At 43.1% G+C, this 18,991-nt stretch overlaps 1 protein-coding gene across 1 annotated transcript in view; it reads left to right on the forward strand.

Moving 5' to 3' along the window:
* The window catches only part of LOC134673996 (uncharacterized), a 36,812-nt gene that overhangs the window by 15,162 nt on the left and 2,659 nt on the right, over positions 1 to 18,991 (forward strand). The window contains exons 9-14 of the mRNA XM_063532051.1: positions 2,366 to 2,528; positions 3,382 to 3,498; positions 4,141 to 4,286; positions 16,497 to 16,737; positions 18,026 to 18,259; positions 18,890 to 18,985. Of these exons, the coding sequence (XP_063388121.1) occupies positions 2,366 to 2,528; positions 3,382 to 3,498; positions 4,141 to 4,286; positions 16,497 to 16,737; positions 18,026 to 18,259; positions 18,890 to 18,985 (997 nt within the window). The remainder of the gene's footprint in view (positions 1 to 2,365; positions 2,529 to 3,381; positions 3,499 to 4,140; positions 4,287 to 16,496; positions 16,738 to 18,025; positions 18,260 to 18,889; positions 18,986 to 18,991) is intronic.

An 18,991-nucleotide genomic window follows, 5' to 3' on the forward strand; every position in this document is an offset into this window, starting at 1 on the left:
TGGAGGTAAAACTACTGAGCCGATTTTGTCCCTCCCTTTGGGTGCGGAACCTTAAACTTTATCGACCCTCATAAAAGCTAGTTACATTTTCAAGAAACTTGAAAATGTTTGTATGATCAATGTTATGACAACAATAGTATGAATTCTAATAAATGACATCATAGTTAGAAACTTGGATTTTTTATAATTCTTATCACTGTCATTTAGGTTTCCGTATATTAAAATCGTGTAAAAAATGATGATGTAACCTTAAACACATTATGTAGTGACGATATTGTATCTATAAGGACAAAATATAAATAAGTTAATATTTAAATTACCACCATCCATTTTAATTAAATTAAGAAACTATAATTAAGGATTATATGAAGTTTATTGTTACTTTACCATTACCATAATATCTCAGTAATCTATAAATAAATAAGGCCTATTTTATAAATAAAATTGTGTTTGTGAGTAAGGTATTAAAATTTTATACAAATTAGTGTATAGGTAACCAATATTATTCAGATAAAGTTAATATTTTCCTAATTATTAACTCGATTTAAGGGAATTTCTTTGTTAAGTTGATCCCTTTAAAATAATTTGGAAATATTTATTGTAGGTAAGATTAACGTACTAGTGCTTGACATGCTAATGCCCTATAGATGACACCTTCCTGTCACCTCTATTGACAATGACTTAAGTTTCAAGATGACATGAACTGGGACCGCGTCGAGCACCAATACGTTTACCTCATTAAGGCCCACTTGCATCATTCCACTAACCCAGGGTTAACCAGTTAAGTCTGAAGTTACCATGGTTACCAGTACAATTTGACACTGGGTTAACGGTTTAACCGCTTAACCTCGGGTTAGTGGGATGGTGCAAATGGGTCTAAGTGAATTTGTTTGATGTAAAAGTTAGGGTTCTTTTTGGGTGAAATTTTTTTTTGTAAAAAGGGATCTAACTAAGAAAAAAACATACTTTATGGGCCCACTGATTACCAGTTCGCCGGACTGTCAGTTAAAGGCAAAAGGTGACAATTCCGAACAACTGACAGGCTGATATCGTCCGGCGAACTGCAAAGCAAATTAAATATCGATTGTTCTATAGTGGCCTAGGAGTCAAATTGGTTGAATATGACGTGACATATTTACTTTAAGAGTAGTGACATTACTGAAAATGTATTATTAGGTAATCTTTAACAGCTTTGAGCGCATGTCTAGTAAATATAGCCAAACATTGGATGTTGAGTACATACATACAGTCTAATATTTTAAACTTTCGCGTTTTGAACACATATTAACTCACATTATAGACGGGTCTAACGCGAATTATATTCAATTACCTTGATTTACCGACGTTTCGACACAGGTTTCACTGGTCGTGGTCACGGCTGACTGATGTCCCAGCAAAATGTCAAAACAGAGATTTGTGCATCTACCCGACGAAAAGTGTATGGAAATAAGTGGATGTGTGTGTGTGTGTGTCAAGGTAATTGAATATAATTCGCGTTAGACCCATCTATAATGTGAGTTAATATACATACAGTCACCAGCAAAAGTAGCTAACCGGATGAGGTGTTCAAATGAATGTTTAGTGTCTTTGGTCACACGCTCTTATTCTCTAAAATCTAAATAATGAAGATGTGTTACGTTCATTTTGATCACCTCGCCCGTTTAGCAACTTCTTCTGCTGACATTGTTTATTTTTGAGAAACAATTCCAAAATGTATATTCTGTTTGTTTTTTTGCAGGATTTTTAAACCATTAAAAATAATTCTCTTACAGGTCACTTATTTATTGTGTATATATATATATTCTTACTTGTGCTACTGTAGAGAAAATGTATCAAAGTAATAAATCTTATAGCCAATATAGTTTTTGTTTGCTATAGCGACCTTTTACAAGATAAAAAGGTAAGGTATTTTACGTTCAGTACAAGATATTATAGGTTTCATTCACAGATGGCGTTTAAGAATTTTGCATGTATGAGATGTGAATAATCCTCAGTAGTTTTCAGGCTAATATTTTGAGAATTGACGCAGTTATAATAAAATATAATTGGTACGGCTGTTTTTTAGTGTGGTACTTTATGTATGTTCAATCTGTAAAATTATACGGCGCGATAATTTGGGGAAACCATACATGGATTGTTCACTTCAATACATGCAATTCGAGTTGGTGTACCATTGCGAATATACGATTCGATCTTTCTTTAACCCTTTATCATTCTCATACCGATATAGCTTCCACAAAAATATTGTTTAAAATGATTAGAGTTACTTTGACGTGTCAACTCGCATCTTAAAGGGTTAGAATTAAGAACGATTCCTATTAAAGAAAGTATTTACCATCAGCTAACAGAGGTATTGTTCCACCAGTGACTCAAAGCCAGTGCGTGGTCGAGTGGCAAACGGCGCCGCGCCGTCGCCCACCACCGACTCGCCGCGGCGAAGAGGAAGACCCAGGCTGGAGGAGAACATCGACCACTTCACAGGCTTCTGCCAGAAGGCGAAGGAACACAACTATAATGTGGCTGTACAGGTAAGATATAAGTGTTGTTCCACCAGTGACTCTGCCGGTGCGGAGTCTAGTGGCTAGGATGCCGCGCAGACGCCTACCTACTCGCCGCGGCGAAGAGGAAGACCCAGGCTGGAGGAGAACATCGACCACTTCACAGGCTTCTGCCAGAAGGCGAAGGAACACAACTATAATGTGGCTGTACAGGTAAGATATAAGTGTTGTTCCACCAGTGACTCTGCCGGTGCGGAGTCTAGTGGCTAGGATGCCGCGCAGACGCCTACCTACTCGCCGCGGCGAAGAGGAAGACCCAGGCTGGACGAGAACATCGACCACTTCACTGGCTTCTATCAGAAGGCGAAGGAACACAACTATAATGTGGCTGTACAGGTAAGATATTATAAGTGTTGTTCCACCAGTGGCTGCCAGTGCGAGGTCGAGTGGCGAATGGCGCCGCGCCTTCGCCCACCACTGACTCGCCGCGGCGAAGAGGAAGGCCCAGACTGGAAGAGAACATCGACCACTTCACTGGCTTCTGCCAGAAGGCGAAGGAACACAACTATAATGTGGCTGTACAGGTAAGAACATGAATTCATAATATTCATATTGTAAACTTAACAAATAAAAACATGTAAAACGGTTTAAAAAAACAATAATAATTTCAACTGTTATGATACATATGGATTTAAATTGGCCCGTTCATTGTTATTGCCGGCAGTTCCACCATATGAAATAGTGCTTCCCGAGTATAAATGTGCGAGATCATGCTTTATAAAAGTAGCAGGTCCCCAAGCCCCCATTCGATAAATCACCACGGGCCTCAGTGGATAATAGTGACGCCACTGGCACTACCTTAATTAAACTGTGATTGTTCCAGATATTCCAGTACCTGGGCATGCGTGACTTGGCGCATTGTGCGCGCGTGTGCCGACTGTGGCGGGATCTGGCGGCCACGCCACAGCTCTGGCGGCACGTCAGGATGAAAAATTCACACGTAAATATTTAATATCTGTGGGGCAGACTGCACTTTACGCTCAAGCGATGCCGTTTGCCAAGATTGTTCTTTGGGTTATATTAAGCTGGTCTAACACCTTAGCTACTAGGACAGAAATAGAGCGCAGAACGGAGTACTGGGTCTGTTCTTGTAACCACGCTAACCACGGGTTAAGGATTTTCTCGGAAACGTTCGTATTTGTCATGCTACTTCTGTCAACTTTTTGTGCAGTCGACGTCACAATTATGTTTACATTTTTCGCCTTATTACAAAGAAGTAAGGTGCAAAAGTGTAAATGTGTATATCTTTGACGTCGACTGTACTGACTGAAATAGAATGACACGTTCGTACGGATCCGTACTCTGTACTACATATATACTCTTATATTCTTAGACATTCATACTAGGAAGGTTAACTATATTTCACCCTCTCATATAAAGTTCACTACATTAATGTAATTATAATCATCATCCCAACATTCGTCTTAATTTTAATAATGTCATACGATGTTGACGCATAGGCGCATTAGATATTCAATAACATGCACTAGAAACACGATATTGTACGCCAAATACCGGCTCACACTTTATTAACATAATGATAATTTCTATAGTACAATAAATTATTAATATCTGTATGTAGGTGAGCGACTGGGGAGGCCTATTCGCGGCCCTCCGGCGGCACGGCACGAAGAGGCTGGACCTGCGCAAGATGCTGCTGCCGCAGAACGACGCCGTGTTCTGGGAGCAGTTCGGAGAGCATGTCAAACAGCTGGACGAGCTAGAGAGGTATGACTATACTGTACTGGGCCTATTCGCGGCCCTCCGGCGGCACGGCACGAAGAGGCTGGACCTGCGCAAATTGCTGCTGCCGCAGAGCGACGCCGTGTTCTGGGAGCAGTTCGGAGAGCATGTCAAACAGCTGGACGAGCTAGAGAGGTATGACTATACTGTACTGGGCCTATTCGCGGCCCTCCGGCGGCACGGCACGAAGAGGCTGGACCTGCGCAAGATGCTGCTGCCGCAGAGCGACGCCGTGTTCTGGGAGCAGTTCGGAGAGCATGTCAAACAGCTGGACGAGCTAGAGAGGTATGACTATACTGTACTGGGCAGGGCTCGGAAACCGTTTTATTTTTCAAACCAGTTTCGTTCAATCACTAGGGAACGAAGAGGATTTCGTTTCCGTTTGCGGTTACCGGTTAAAGAACTGTTCTATTAAGATACTGGTTTATGCCTAATTCGTTCGACTTCCGTTTTTGTGGAACGAAATTAACTGGTTAAATTGAAAATATCGTAGCGAGATAGAACGAGTAAGTGTTGCTATCTCTTTCACGTATGACAACGAGTTTAACCGAGAGTCTCCGAAAGCCAAGAGTAACCGGTTTTATATCGTTCCCTGCGAACCATAAAGTTCCGTCACAGAATAAATAATAGCAAACGTTTTTCCCCCGAAGGGATAAAAACGATATATTTCATGTCTGTGCCGTCGGCTTGACCTGTGAGATTACGCTATTCATACAACTATCGAGAACACGAAGTACTTATGTCCCCGCGCCGTCCAGCCGCGCGCGCGCTCCTCCTCCCCCGCCGCCCCCGCCCCGCGGGGGGCCCGAGCAGAGGCGCGCGAGCGCGGTTCATCAGTACCTTGAGATTGCGAGTCGTCAAGGCATTACTTGGTCAAGCCTAGGCAAGACATGAAATATATCGTTTTTATCCCTTCGGGGGAAAAACGTTTGCTATTTCATGGTCTGTGCCGTCGGCTTGACCTGTGAGATATGTTTAGGTTCTGACGACGCGGGGAAGCGTACTGTGAATATGTGTTATATTACCCCTACCTACATGTAATACATGAGGTAGGAAAATATGGATTGAAAGGTAGGTAAGATAAGTAAGTGCTTGTAAATTAAACAAAAGAATAAAAAATCAACATGTTTGTAATCAACAGACTATTCAATTAAGAGCGCTCTTACAAGAAAAGTCGAAATAATGCAAAATTGATGATACTAGTCGACGAAATTCAGGACTTTGTGCTCATTATTAGAAACAATGAGTACTTGTTCCAGTAAAAGCGTCTTCTTATCTTTTTAAATATCGCTGTAAATATTAGAAAAAGGACTTATTAAATTAGTAATGAATTTTTTTCTGATGGTCGTTTCCGAAAAACCGCGTGAAGCACTGAACGGCAAGCTCTTATTTGGAAATGTTGAGAAGTTTACTCTGCTAAACCTGGCTATTTTGTATTACTAATACCCTGTACTTTAGGCATATCAAACGATATTTTTCCTACATACCTTTGAGAAAGAGAAAATCAAAGTAAAACGAACTCAATTTTCTCTCCGAAACAAGTGTCAATTTCTACGAAAATCTACTTAATATCGAAGTCATTTTCATACTCAAGCAATCTGCAACGTTTGCTTATACTGTTGGTATACATTAGTGTTTATGAAATTCTACTATAATTTTTTGGCAATTTTTTGAAAACTACTCTATATTACCGATGACGCGCGCTCGCCAGCTCAGTGCCGCGGCAGAGCTTGTACAGGCAGGACGTGTGTCGGTCGGCTCCGCACATTTTCAACGGCGACGACGAGGTTTTTTATCATTGTGTGCGGCGGGCGCCGTGTAAAACGCTATACTGTGTGCGTGTAAACCGCAACGAGAGACTTTGATCCTAGCACTGTTTTTATAGTATTATAATTTATAATGGTACAGTTTAATAAACTACCGGACAGGATTAAAAATATTTGAAACGACCTGACATTCTATATGTATTTATTTGACTCAAGATAGTACTCAAGGTCTGATGATGGAGCCGGAAGGTGGTCACCGGTACCATTAATCAACCATGCAACTAAACCACTTTGTGTTTAGGCTCGTTTTATTCATCTCAACAAGATCTTTGACACAAGATAGTACTCAGGGTCTGATGATGGAGCCGGAAGGTGGTCACCGGTACCAATCAACCATGCAACTAAACCACTTCGTGTTTGGGCACGTTTGATTCGGCTCAACAAGATCTTTGACTTAAGATAGTACTCAGGGTCTGATGATGGAGCCGGAAGGTGGTCACCAGTACCAGTCAACCATGCAACTAAACCACTTCGTGCTTGGGCTCGTTTGATTCGTCTCAACAAGATCTTTGACACAAGATAGTACTCAGGGTCTGATGATGGAGCCGGAAGGTGGTCACCGGTACTAATCAACCATGCAACTAAACCATTTCGTGTTTGGGCTCGTTTGATTCGTCTCAACAAGATCTTTGACACAAGATAGTACTCAGGGTCTGATGATGGAGCTGGAAGGTGGTCACCGGTACCAATCAACCATGCAACTAAACCACTTCGTGTTTAGGCTCGTTTTATTCGTCTCAACAAGATCTTTGACACAAGATAGTACTCAGGGTCTGATGATGGAGCCGGAAGGTGGTCACCGGTACCAATCAACCATGCAACTAAACCACTTCGTGTTTGGGCTCGTTTGATTCGTCTCAACAAGATCTTTGACACAAGATAGTACTCAGGGTCTGATGATGGAGCCGGAAGGTGGTCACCGGTACCAATCAACCATGCAACTAAACCACTTCGTGATTAGGCTCGTTTTATTCGTCTTAACAAGATCTTTGACACAAAATAGTACTCAGGGTCTGATGATGGAGCCGAAAGGTGGTCACCGGTACCAATCAACCATGCAACTAAACCACTTCGTGTTTGGGCTCGTTTGATTCGGCTCAACAAGATCTTTGACTTAAGATAGTACTCAGGGTCTGATGATGGAGCCGGAAGGTGGTCACCAGTACCAATCAACCATGCAACTAAACCACTTCGTGTTTAGGCTCGTTTTATTCGTCTCAACAAGATCTTTGACACAAGATAGTACTCAGGGTCTGATGATGGAGCCGGAATGTGGTCACCGGTACTAAGCAACCATGCAACTAAACCATTTCGTGTTTGGGCTCGTTTGATTCATCTCAACAAGATCTTTGACACAAGATAGTACTCAGGGTCTGATGATGGAGCTGGACTGTGGCCACGGGTACCAGTCTACCATGTAACTGAACCACTTCGTGTTTGGGCTCGTTTGATTCGTCGCAACAAGATCTTTGACACAAGATACTACTCAGGGTCTGATGATGGAGCTCGAAGGTCGCGACGGGTACCAGTTTATCACATAACTGAACCACTTCTTGTTTTGGCTTCGTGTTTGGTTTATCACCTAGTGTCAAAGATCTTGTTGAGACGAATCAAACGAGCCTAAACACGAAGTAGTTTAGTTGCATGGTTGATTGGTACCGGTGACCACCTTCCAGCTCCATCATCAGACTCTGAGTATCACCTAGTGTCAAAGATCTTGTTGAGACTAATCAAACGAGCCTAAACATGAAGTGGTTTAGTTGCATGGTTGATTGGTACCGGTGACCACCTTCCGGCTCCTTCATCAGACTCTGAGTATCACCTAGTGTCAAAGATCTTGTTGAGACTAGTCAAACGAGCCTAAACATGAAGTGGTTTAGTTGCATGGTTGATTGGTACCGGTAACCAACTTCCAGCTCCATCATCAGACTCTGAGTATCACCTATATAGTGTCAAAGATCTTGTTGAGATGAATAAAACGAGCCTAAACACGATGTGGTTTAGTTGTATGGTTGATTGGTAATGGTGACCACCTTCCAGCTCCATCATCAGACCCTGAGTACTGTCTTGTGTCAAAGATCTTGTTGAGACGAATCAAACGAGCCCAAACACGAAGTGGTTTAGTTACATGATAGACTGGTACCCGTGGCCACCTTCCAGCTCCATCATCAGACCCTGTGTATCTTCAGTTTCTTGTAACTTGTTTCTTGTAAATAAGCGAGTACCTATAATTTCTTTCGAGTAATATACGTTCATAACATAAGTACGAGTATGGGGCTATTCATAAATTACGTCGTTTCAAATGGGAGGAGGGGGGAGGGGGTCTGGACATCGGATGATGGTAGCATGACGTAGGAGGAAACAGAGTCATCCGAAGCATGATTTTTGGATGATTTGAGGGATGGGGGGGTCAAAAATAGATGACGTAATTTATGAACAGCCCCTATGTACATTTGCACTGCATTTAGTATTTTCGTACTTACCAAATAACAGTTTTAGGACTTTATAAGTTAAGTACAGTTAGTGTTGTTATGGTTGATTTCAATATGCTTCGCGAAGGATCAAGAATGTTTAATCCATCATGGTAGTGCGAGTGTGGTAGAAGGGATCGGAATACTGAGCTCGCACGGCCTGCCGCAGCGCGTAAAATACCTAAACTCGCTCAACCCCGAAATGTAATAGCACTCTTAATAGCTATCATATGTGATACGTTAAGTTTTATTATAGAAATAATCATTTGGCACAAGTTTAAAACAATAAACGGGTATGCCGTATTGACGACTTAATGTAATACACATTAAGAACTATAATAAAAATAATCAACAGAAACTTACACTTGTTGTTAAAAGAAAACAAAACAAACTTAAACAATCATGCATCCAACTCGGATGAAAAGTAATTCCTGTACTAGTTACATACGAGGAATTGTAAGAATAATTAAAAACACAGCATATAGATAATTGAGATCAAAGATTAACAAGTTTAACAACATATTAACTGGTTGTTTAACTCTATAATTAAAAATAGTGAATTTCAGTCTAAACATTTCTAAACGAGATCGATAGAAAATAATCAATTTGCTAGTTAAAAGTTTAACAGAACGGACTTTTGAAGTCGGTCACAACGTATTAAAACTAGAATCAATTAAATCGGCATTAGAATTACGTACAAAAACAGAGGGCCTTATTACTTCTTTAAAGTAATGCTTAAGAACATTGCGTTCGCTTCGCCAATTTCCATTTCTAAGAATGTTATCTATAGGCATGTTGTTGTCCCTTCTGGAAGAGGCGACTGCCGAGCGAATACTTCCAGGAGGAAAAGGAAGACTTAGCTCCACAAAGGCTGTCTTGATCCAGCCTGCAATAATTGCTCTCGAAGCTGCCTTAACTGGTCCCCTTGTGGTGATAAAAAGAGAATCAATCTGAATATTTCCTGTTGACCTTCTGGTCTCTGACAGAGACAGGTATAGTTTTGTCCACCGAACCGGATCCAATTTCTCATTAGGTATCACCGAAAGCTGCCAGGCCGACTGTCTATGGGTTGTACTATCCGTTTTGGAACCAAAATCGGGCCAGAATGTAACATCCGCATCAGTAAGTAGCATGCTTGCCTCGTTTATGTTTAGTAGGGTAAGATCATGAACTCGCCTACCAGATGCCACTAACAGTAAAAGTGCAAGATGACGGGAGACCTGAAAGATGCTGTCTTCTTGTATGGGCTTTCTCTCCATCCAATCAATTAGTTGTTGTATATCCCAAATACGTTTTTTAACAGAAGTGGGTTCTGCTAATTCGATGGCTTTAATCATCTGTTTTACTAAAATATTGTTAGAGATGGATTCCCTCTTTGTTGGGTTAGCGAAATTTGCGATGACTGACTTGTGTAATTTTACTGTACTGGCAGATAACTTCTTTATCCTAAATAGGTAGCTTAGGTGTTGAGCTACAGAATTTCCATCAGGATTGTATGGGTCAATTCCTAGAGCTTTGCACCGGTCTAACCAAGTTTTCCAAGGAGCCGAGTAAGTTTTCAACGTAGACGCCCTCCAAGACTTTTTGAGGAGTTCCAAATCCTCACCGTGCCAGTCTGAAGTTATGGTCGACCACCCCGTATCCTCCATGCTTCCAAGCGTAAGTTTTGGGCATTCGGAAGACTCGCTTGGGATGTCATGTCTAACAGGTGATGATTGAGGTTGCGAATCTGGAACGGGGGATCCACTGATCTCGACTTCAGATCCGACCTCCAAAAAACTTTCTCCCACCGTGGCACTATCATGATGTATGTTCCCTTTGCATGATTCAGGTGGGCTAATACTCGTGGAATTACAGACGGAGGAGGGAAAATCCAAGCCAGATTGAACCGCCATACCCTGCTGAAAGCATCGACGAACTGGGCTTCTTTGTCCTTCGCGTCCCGTGAGACATAGGCAGGGACCACCCTGGATTCTTTCGTTGCAAATAAGTCTATTTCCGGTGTTCCCCATTTGTAAAATATCATGTTCGTCACATGCTGGGACAGATGCCAGTCTGCCAGGGGTTTCTGACGAGATAGACTGTCTGCTATGTCGTTGTAGATGCCCGGGATATATTGAGGGCATAGTTCTGTCCGCAGGGTCTGTGCTGTATGGAGTAGTTGGGACACAAGTATTGTCAGGTGACGAGATCGGGTTCCTCCTTGCTTCTTGATATACGCCACAACCGTTCGATTGTCCGACTGGATTATGACCCTTTTCTCCCTTAGATGAGTCATTTCCGATCGAAAAGCTTGTAGTACCGCATATAGTTCCTTTCTGTTTATATGCCATCGTTTTTGAACTGGAGTCCATAGACCGCTGATCATCTTTTCGTCTATCTGAGCTCCCCAACCTTGATCTGATGCGTCTGAAGTTATAAAAGCTGTCTTTCGGTACGTTACCAGACTTCCGTTTTGTTTCAGGTTTTTTTGCCACCAGACGCATTCCTGAAGAGTTTCTGATGTTATGGGAAGCATTTTCTTCTTCTGATGTTCTGGTAAGCGGTTGGCTGCTCTTTGTAGAACTCTGGAGTGTAACCTTCCTAGAGGGATTACGAAACTGGCAAAATTTAGTTTGCCCAGCAAGCTCTTGGCGAGCTCCCAACTCCACTTGCGGTCTTTTAGGATTTGGTTTAAGTCTTTTTCTATCGATTGAACTTTCTTTTGAGGTAGTGATGTTACGCTTTGCAAAGTATTCCACATAATTCCGAGGTACTCGATTTGTTGCGAAGGTTCGTTTAGAGATTTTTCTGCGTTTATGATCCAACCTAGCCTTGTCAAAAAATTCGCTGCTTTGATGGCATCCTCTCGTAGTTTTATTGGATCCTGGCAGGCTAGAAGGAAGTCGTCGAGATAGACTATCACTCTTATGTTCATGTCCTGGAGCCGTGATGCCACCCAGTTTGACAGCCTTGCAAACGTGAGGGGAGCTGTAGAAAGACCGAACGGCAGACACGTGAACTGTAAGGTCTGACCCTGATTGACTATTGCTAGAAATCTTCTGTGTTGAATTTTTATAGGCACGTGAAAATATGCCTGTGAGATGTCGATTTTTACAAGAAAATCTCCTGGTTGCAGAAAGTGAGGTACTTTGAAGTGGTTTAACAGGCGAAATTTCTTTGGCTGAAGATACCTGTTTAGACCTCGCAAGTTGATTATGGGTCGATTCTTGCCATCTGATTTTGGAACCGGGAACATCGTTGAAAGAAAACCTGATTGAGCTGAGGTTCGTTCTAAAATGCCTTGCTTTATGAGGGAGTTTATCTCTTGTGTCATTTCCTTTGTTTCGAAATTTCTTACCATTTGAGCATGAAATGGAATCAGAGGAGGTTTTGATATGAACGGGATTGTGTACCCCTCTACAATGCTTAGGATGCTTTTGGGGGCTCCCTCCTTCTTCCAGACTTCTAGGAATGAGCGAAGCCTGCCTCCTCTGAAAAGCCGTATCTCAGGCACTTCTATGTTTCTTCGAAGAGTGTCCTTTCGACGAGCGCCCCCGGGTTGATGAGGGATTAGAGTGATTCCTCTTGTCGGAACGTCTTGAGCTAGATCCCGTTTTTTCGGATGGACGACTTCTGGGCTTGACAAACGTCTTCTTTTTGGAGATTCTTCCCTGGGAGAAACCGGTTGCTCCATTGTGGTGTTTCGGTTGTACCGGTTTTTTATAGTGGTTCCGAAAGAAAGTCTGTTGTGGCGGTAGCTTAAGAACCTCCGTGAGCTTTGACTCACAGAAGAGATGAGTAGTTGATGGGGGGACCGAATTCAGAAGCGACGCCTGGTAGTCATCTTTGGGGATAAGAAAGTTCCTCCTCTGCTCTATAATTTCATTCCTACGACCACATGCAAATTGAAGAAGATCGTCTGATATAGTCTTCGTGGCAGATCCAGAAGACAGGAGACTCTTGAGATCCTCTTTGAGGCCAGGATGCTTATTTGAAAGTTCCTTAAGAGCCACATGTAAGGCATCTCTTTGCATCAAAAGCCCGTGGACCATTGTACCAAGAACATAGTCCATTTTACCTAGTTGTTCCTGCATAGGGTTAGGTGTCGTATGCTTGACTAAGATTGGGTTGGCTTTTAAAGCACCAAAAACCGGCGCCGCGTGTAATTTTTTCTGTACTTCAACGTACCTAATCTGGTTATACGTGGTGTCACCTAGTCTTAGTACTTTAATCCCCTGCTCTGCAATGTGCGGTTTTGGGTTGGGTATAACAGGATCCTGTGGCTTAGTGCAGGGTAACCAGTCAAAATCTTCTTCAGAACCTAATGGAGCCTCAAGGGGCTCCCACGTAGGGGTAGCTTCGTCTGGAGCCTGTTCAGGGGCTATTGGGTCGTCGACATCTGAGCAGTGAGCTGAGACGCAGTCATCATCTGAGCTTTCGTAAGCCGAGTTCTCCTGTGAGTCAAATGGTGTTTCAAATTTTTTCATGAAGGACTCCAGCATCTCCTTTAGCGCCACCTGATTTTCCTCTAACTTACTTAATCTGTCTTGACGTTTAGTTGTACGAGCAGAGCTGTTGCTGCGCCGAGAAACATGCGAGACAGAGCCGTTGTCTTCAGGGTCGCTGGATAACTCGTGGTTAGCCTCCTCCCTGCCGATCAGTAGGGGTTTCATGTCTGCCAGAGCAGCGACAACCAATTCATTCTGTACTGCGGAACCCCGTATTCGCGCTGCTAGTGAGGCAGGGCCGGTAATTAACCCCACACACAAGGGCCACTCTAGTAGCTTGAGTTTTATGTCTCTGTAGGTTCTCTCAGAAAGAGAGGAACAGTTCGGTGAGAACGCCCGTGCCAGACCTACTGTTGGGATGGCAAACCTGATTTTATTTAAAATTTGCGGGTCCAGTTCGCTCCCCAGCAGGTCTTCTCTGGTGTATGTATGAACCTTCCACTCTTGCCAGCCGTCCGGGAGGTGTGCTGTAATTAGGCGTACCAGCCTGCCGAGGATCACTTTGTCACCAGGGTCATCCGCCTCCCAGTCCAGAAGAGATCCAAGGGACCGCATATCTCCCGATCCCGTTGCCTAAAAAAAACAATAGGGATTCTGTGAGTTATTGTGCCCGCATTTTTAACTATTGACTAACACGGCTCATTTAATGATCCATACGTAAAATAAAATTGACCCGTACAACGTGTCAAAGTGAGCCGTACGTCTCGCCAAAGTCACCCGTACGGCTCAAAAAGGTGAGCCGTAGGGGGTCATAGTCTGAGCCGTACGGCTCAGACTGATCCGTGCGGCTCACTAATCTGGCCCGCACGGCTCACAAGCTGGTCCGTACGGGTCAACAAGCTGGGTCGTATGGCTCACCAGATTGACCCGTATGGCTGACCATTCTGACCCGTACGGCTCATAAATATGGGCCGTACATAGACTTTAAGTGGTCTAAGTGACTCTTAAAAGAAAGTAGTCACGCGGGTCGTTACAATGGTACGTACGGATCGCTATAAAGCCACCAAAGTACAGTAATGCTTGGAACTCGAGGTGCAAATATAAATCTACCGCTCTGGGTTGGAAAGACCGCAGAGACAGCAAATTAAAACATAAATCGAATCGGTTCCGAATGGGAAACGCGACTCGCACATTTGCATCTGTATATCGAGCCTTGATTTTGAAAGTCACTTGTATGTTGGCACAGTACAAGTTGGTATTGGACCTTAAAAGGTTATCTGAAATAAAAGTCACAAGCACTTACAGTTTACAAAGAGTTCACTTACCATCATTATTGGTGAAAACAATCCTATAACACAATATTGTCGATCTTAATGATCTCGAACGAACTACGTCGTTGTTAACTATAGACACCGTGCACTCGCGTAGCGGAATGAAAGCGTACTGATGAACCGCGCTCGCGCGCCTCTGCTCGGGCCCCCCGCGGGGCGGGGGCGGCGGGGGAGGAGGAGCGCGCGCGCGGCTGGACGGCGCGGGGACATAAGTACTACGTGTTCTCGATAGTTGTATGAATAGCGTAATCTCACAGGTCAAGCCGACGGCACAGACCATGAAATAGTACTAGGTACAGAAGACTCACTCTCTAACAAAACGCGTCTGTTACGATCAGCACAGATATGGCCGCTAGGTGGCGACAGCGCCACGCGCAGCTTATGCCTAGTCACCAAAATTGGTGTGGGACGGATGTACTTGTAGCTACCTGTTGCAAAGCGACGAAATTGTGGAGTGAGCCACGCCTGGTGAAACTTCTATGAAATTATGAGTTATATGGGTCAAACAGAAAACGTCTCCCCTGTAGACATACACAAGAGTTAAGGGCTATAAAGGTTCTTTTCTTATTAAACCCTTATCCACGTGAAAAGGTCCTCCTTTTATTTAGAGAACTATGATAAAATCATTACTTACATGTCCACAAGCTGTTAACTATTGCCCACAGGAGAGAAAACTAGTGTGTTCGCGCGAACTGTACATTTTTGACCCATAAATATCGCTTGCAATTCGTATGCTATCAAAATCATTGCAGATTTTTCTTAGTCTAACTCTATTTTTATGTTAGTCCTGCGGGGGCCTGGCTTAGGTACGAGGGCTGGCTGGTAAGTCTCCGAAATGAAAGATTAAAAAAAATATAATTAAAAAAGTAATAATGTCATTCTAACCTCTTGGCTTTTACGTTAATGCGGAAGCAATATCAAGTTTTTATAATATAAATAATAATATATTAAAGCGACCTAAAGAAAAACTGTATTCATTTTCGTGAAAATGGAAAAATCGGAAGTGCGTGCGGTAATTAAGTTTTATGTTTTGAAAGGCAAAACTGCAACACAAATTAAAACCAAACTGGATCGCGTTTTAGGATCTTCTTCGCCTTCTTTAAGCACAGTTCACACTTGGGTTGTCGACTTCAGACGTGGTCGGCAGAGCTGTACAGATGCTCCCCGCAGCGGACGGCCCAATGAGGTAACGACTCCGGAAATTATCAACAAAGTAAAAAAAATTGTATTGGATGATCGCCGTGTGAAGTTGGTGGAAATAGCAGAGATGGTAAACATTTCAAAAGAACGTGTTTTTAACATTTTGCACCAACACTTGGAAATGAACAAGCTCTGTGCTCGTTGGGTGCCGCGTCTCTTAACAGACGAGCAAAAACTAACCCGCAAGGATGTTTCGACGGAGTGTTTGAAGAAGTACAGGCATAATCCTAACGAGTTTTTACGTCGCTACATAACGGTTGACGAGACGTGGATCCACCACTACACGCCTGAGACAAAAGAACAGTCTAGGCAGTGGACAAATCGGGGTGAACCTGCCCCTAAGAAAGCAAAAGTGGTTTTGTCAGCCGGTAAAGTAATGGCAACCGTATTTTGGGATTCCAAAGGACTGGTTTTCGTGGATTACCTTCAAAAGGGAAGAACCATTAACGCCCAATATTATGCTGATCTGCTACAAAACCTCGATAACGCAATCAAAGAGAAAAGGCCTCATTTAAATAAGTAAAAAATTTTACTCCATCAGGATAACGCCCCTGTTCACACGGCTAAAATTGCAATGGCTAAAATCGAAGATTTGCACTACGAATTGTTACCTCATCCCCCGTATTCACCAGATTTGGCCCCTTGCGACTTCCATTTGTTCCCAAATCTCAAAAAGTGGCTAGGCGGACAAAAATTTTCGTCGAACTCTGAAGTCATAGAAGCTGTTAATAGGTATTTTGAGGGACTCGAAGAATCGTTTTTTAGAAATGGGATAATAGCCTTGGAGAAACGTTGGGCCAAGTGCGTGGACTCAGAAGGGACCTACGTTGAAAAATAAAATATAACATTTATATATATTGTCTTATTTCTGTGCCGTTTCGGAAACTTATCATCCCGCCCTCGTATCTCTGCCTCACCTCAAACCGTCACTCCCCAGGATAGAGATGTGCCGCTGCCCCGCCAGCGCGGTGGAGGCGGTGTGCCGCGGCGCCTCCAACCTGCGCGCGCTCTCCGCGCTCGCCATCCGCTCCGCCCTGCTCGACCCCGCGCCTCTGGGGTCCCTGTCGCAGCTGCGCGAACTCAGGCTCAAGAGCATGGCGGGCTTGTCGCTCACGAGGGATTTACAGCCGTTGGCGGCGCTGACGAGGCTCACGCATCTTTCGCTCACCTCCATCAAGGTCAGTCTCAAGGGCACGGAAACCTAGAAAACGACTAAGGACTGTATCGTTTATTATAAATACAACTTTACTTAGCCGTTTTTTCTGGTATTATATTTTTATTAAAAAATTACACATATAGTTTAATTAGTGCTTTAATAATAAGTAACATTTCGTCCTGGGAGATCACGTAAAGCATATGGTTTGGACAATATTTACCCAATCCTCCCGAGTAACTACAACGATTTTGGACAAATACTACAAGAAAATTTACGGTTTGCGAACAAGACGAGATATTACACAAAAAAAATCGTACTATGTAAACAGCAATTACATATGATTCGTAAAGCGAAACATCTGGGCATAGTCTAATCATTTCTTTTAGTTGGAAAAAAAGTTTTGGATCTGTGCTTGGTGGCCTTTTAGAGAATATGGCATGTTACTTACGACAACCCCGACTTTGGTATACAATATAACCATCATGGAGCGTTTCTATCGACCTGTTCTAGCCATGGTTCAACGCCATGAATGTCCGTTAGGCTTTGGATTTCGGTAGATTCTTTTAGCTGTTTCCCTCATTTCGCTGGCGTCAGAAATTGACGGCCATCCAAAATGTTGCATAAAAAGTCGTTTTCATGTAAAGATAAAAAATCACCACATTTATTCTGTGGATGTTCAATTGAGCAATCATGAAAAGGACACTTAGATGGCATATTTTGGCAGCATATTAACCTTTTGTTTCTTTAAATCGTACCAAGGAATCGGTGAAATAGTCTCAAATTAAGCTCGATAGGCTTGTCCAAATTACAATTGCTAGACGGTATTAAAATCATCATAAAGTCCCTAAAATAAAATAAATGTAAAACCTTCTTATATCAGATATGGCTTAAAAATACCCCCAGAGTATACCTTAAGAACATAGTAATACAAAATAATACACACGTCAACAGTTAGACCAGGTTTTATTTGTATTTATAATAAACGATACAGTCCTTAACATGAACTTTGCGAACGGAATTTGAAAAGATGATTACATGTCGTTAATTTTGTATCTATCTATTTCTATTTGGCAGTTTTGAGTCATACAATTTACTGAATCAACGTCAAAATAATTGGAAGATATTATTAGTTATTGAAAATTTAAGGTATTTGTGATATTTTTAAACAGAATTAAAAATATTATATGTTAATAAGAACACAAACCAACATATCCTTTTTTGTTCCCTAGTTGTGATTTCGTTGTTCTTTGAGGCCGCACTTTTAAAACGCTAAAAAAATTAATTGACTAAGTTAAAAAATAATTCCACAGGAACTAGGTTGGTGCGCGTGCGACGTAGTAGGCCAACTTCCACAACTCGAGTCGCTCGAGCTCGGCGAGTGCAGTTTTCGCGCCGAGTTCGCGCTCGTGCTCGGCAAGCTGACGCGCCTAAAGCGGCTGCGTTTAGAACGCGGCACCGCTCAATGTGCGGCCCCGGCCTTACTGCGAGCGGTGGCGCTGCTACCCAATCTTACTAGCTTGGAACTTGTCAACTTCGACGTCAAGGTGAGTCTAATGTCCGCTTTACCATCTGTGAAACTATAGAAATGTTCTTGGCGAGCGAGCGGCTGCGGCTAGAGCGTGGCACCGCTCAATGTGCGGCCCCGGCCTTACTGCGAGCGGTGGCGCTGCTGCCCAATCTTACTAGCTTGGAACTTGTCAACTTCGACGTCAAGGTGAGTCTAATGTCCGCTAGATGTCGCTTTACCATCTGTAACACTATTGAAATGTTCTTGGCAAGCTAGTGGCTGCTACGCTCAATGTGCGGCCCCGGCCTTACTGCGAGCGGTGGCGCTGCTGCCCAATCTTACTAGCTTGGAACTTGTCAACTTCGATGTCAAGGTGAGTCTAATGTCCGCTAGATGTTGCTTTACCATCTGTAACACTATTGAAATGTTCTTGGCACGCTAGCGGCTGCCACGCTCAATGTGCGGCCCCGGCGTTACTGCGAGCGGTGGCGCTGCTGCCCAATCTTACTAGCTTGGAACTTGTCAATTTCGACGTCAAGGTGAGTCTAATGTCCGCTAGATGTCGCTTTAACATGAGCTGTAACACACTAAATGTTCTTAGCAAACTGACGTGTCTGTAGCGGCTGAAGGAAGAAAAACTCAATAACACCAAATATATTTGTTACAGGTCGGTTTTGACGACGCGCTGGCCGAATGCAAAAACATACAGAGGCTGCTCATCATACCCACGTACGTCTCGCAGTCCGCCACCACGAATAAACAGGTGAAA

The sequence above is a fragment of the Cydia fagiglandana genome, chromosome 19, assembly GCF_963556715.1.
Source record: "Cydia fagiglandana chromosome 19, ilCydFagi1.1, whole genome shotgun sequence".
Taxonomy (NCBI): domain Eukaryota; kingdom Metazoa; phylum Arthropoda; class Insecta; order Lepidoptera; family Tortricidae; genus Cydia; species Cydia fagiglandana.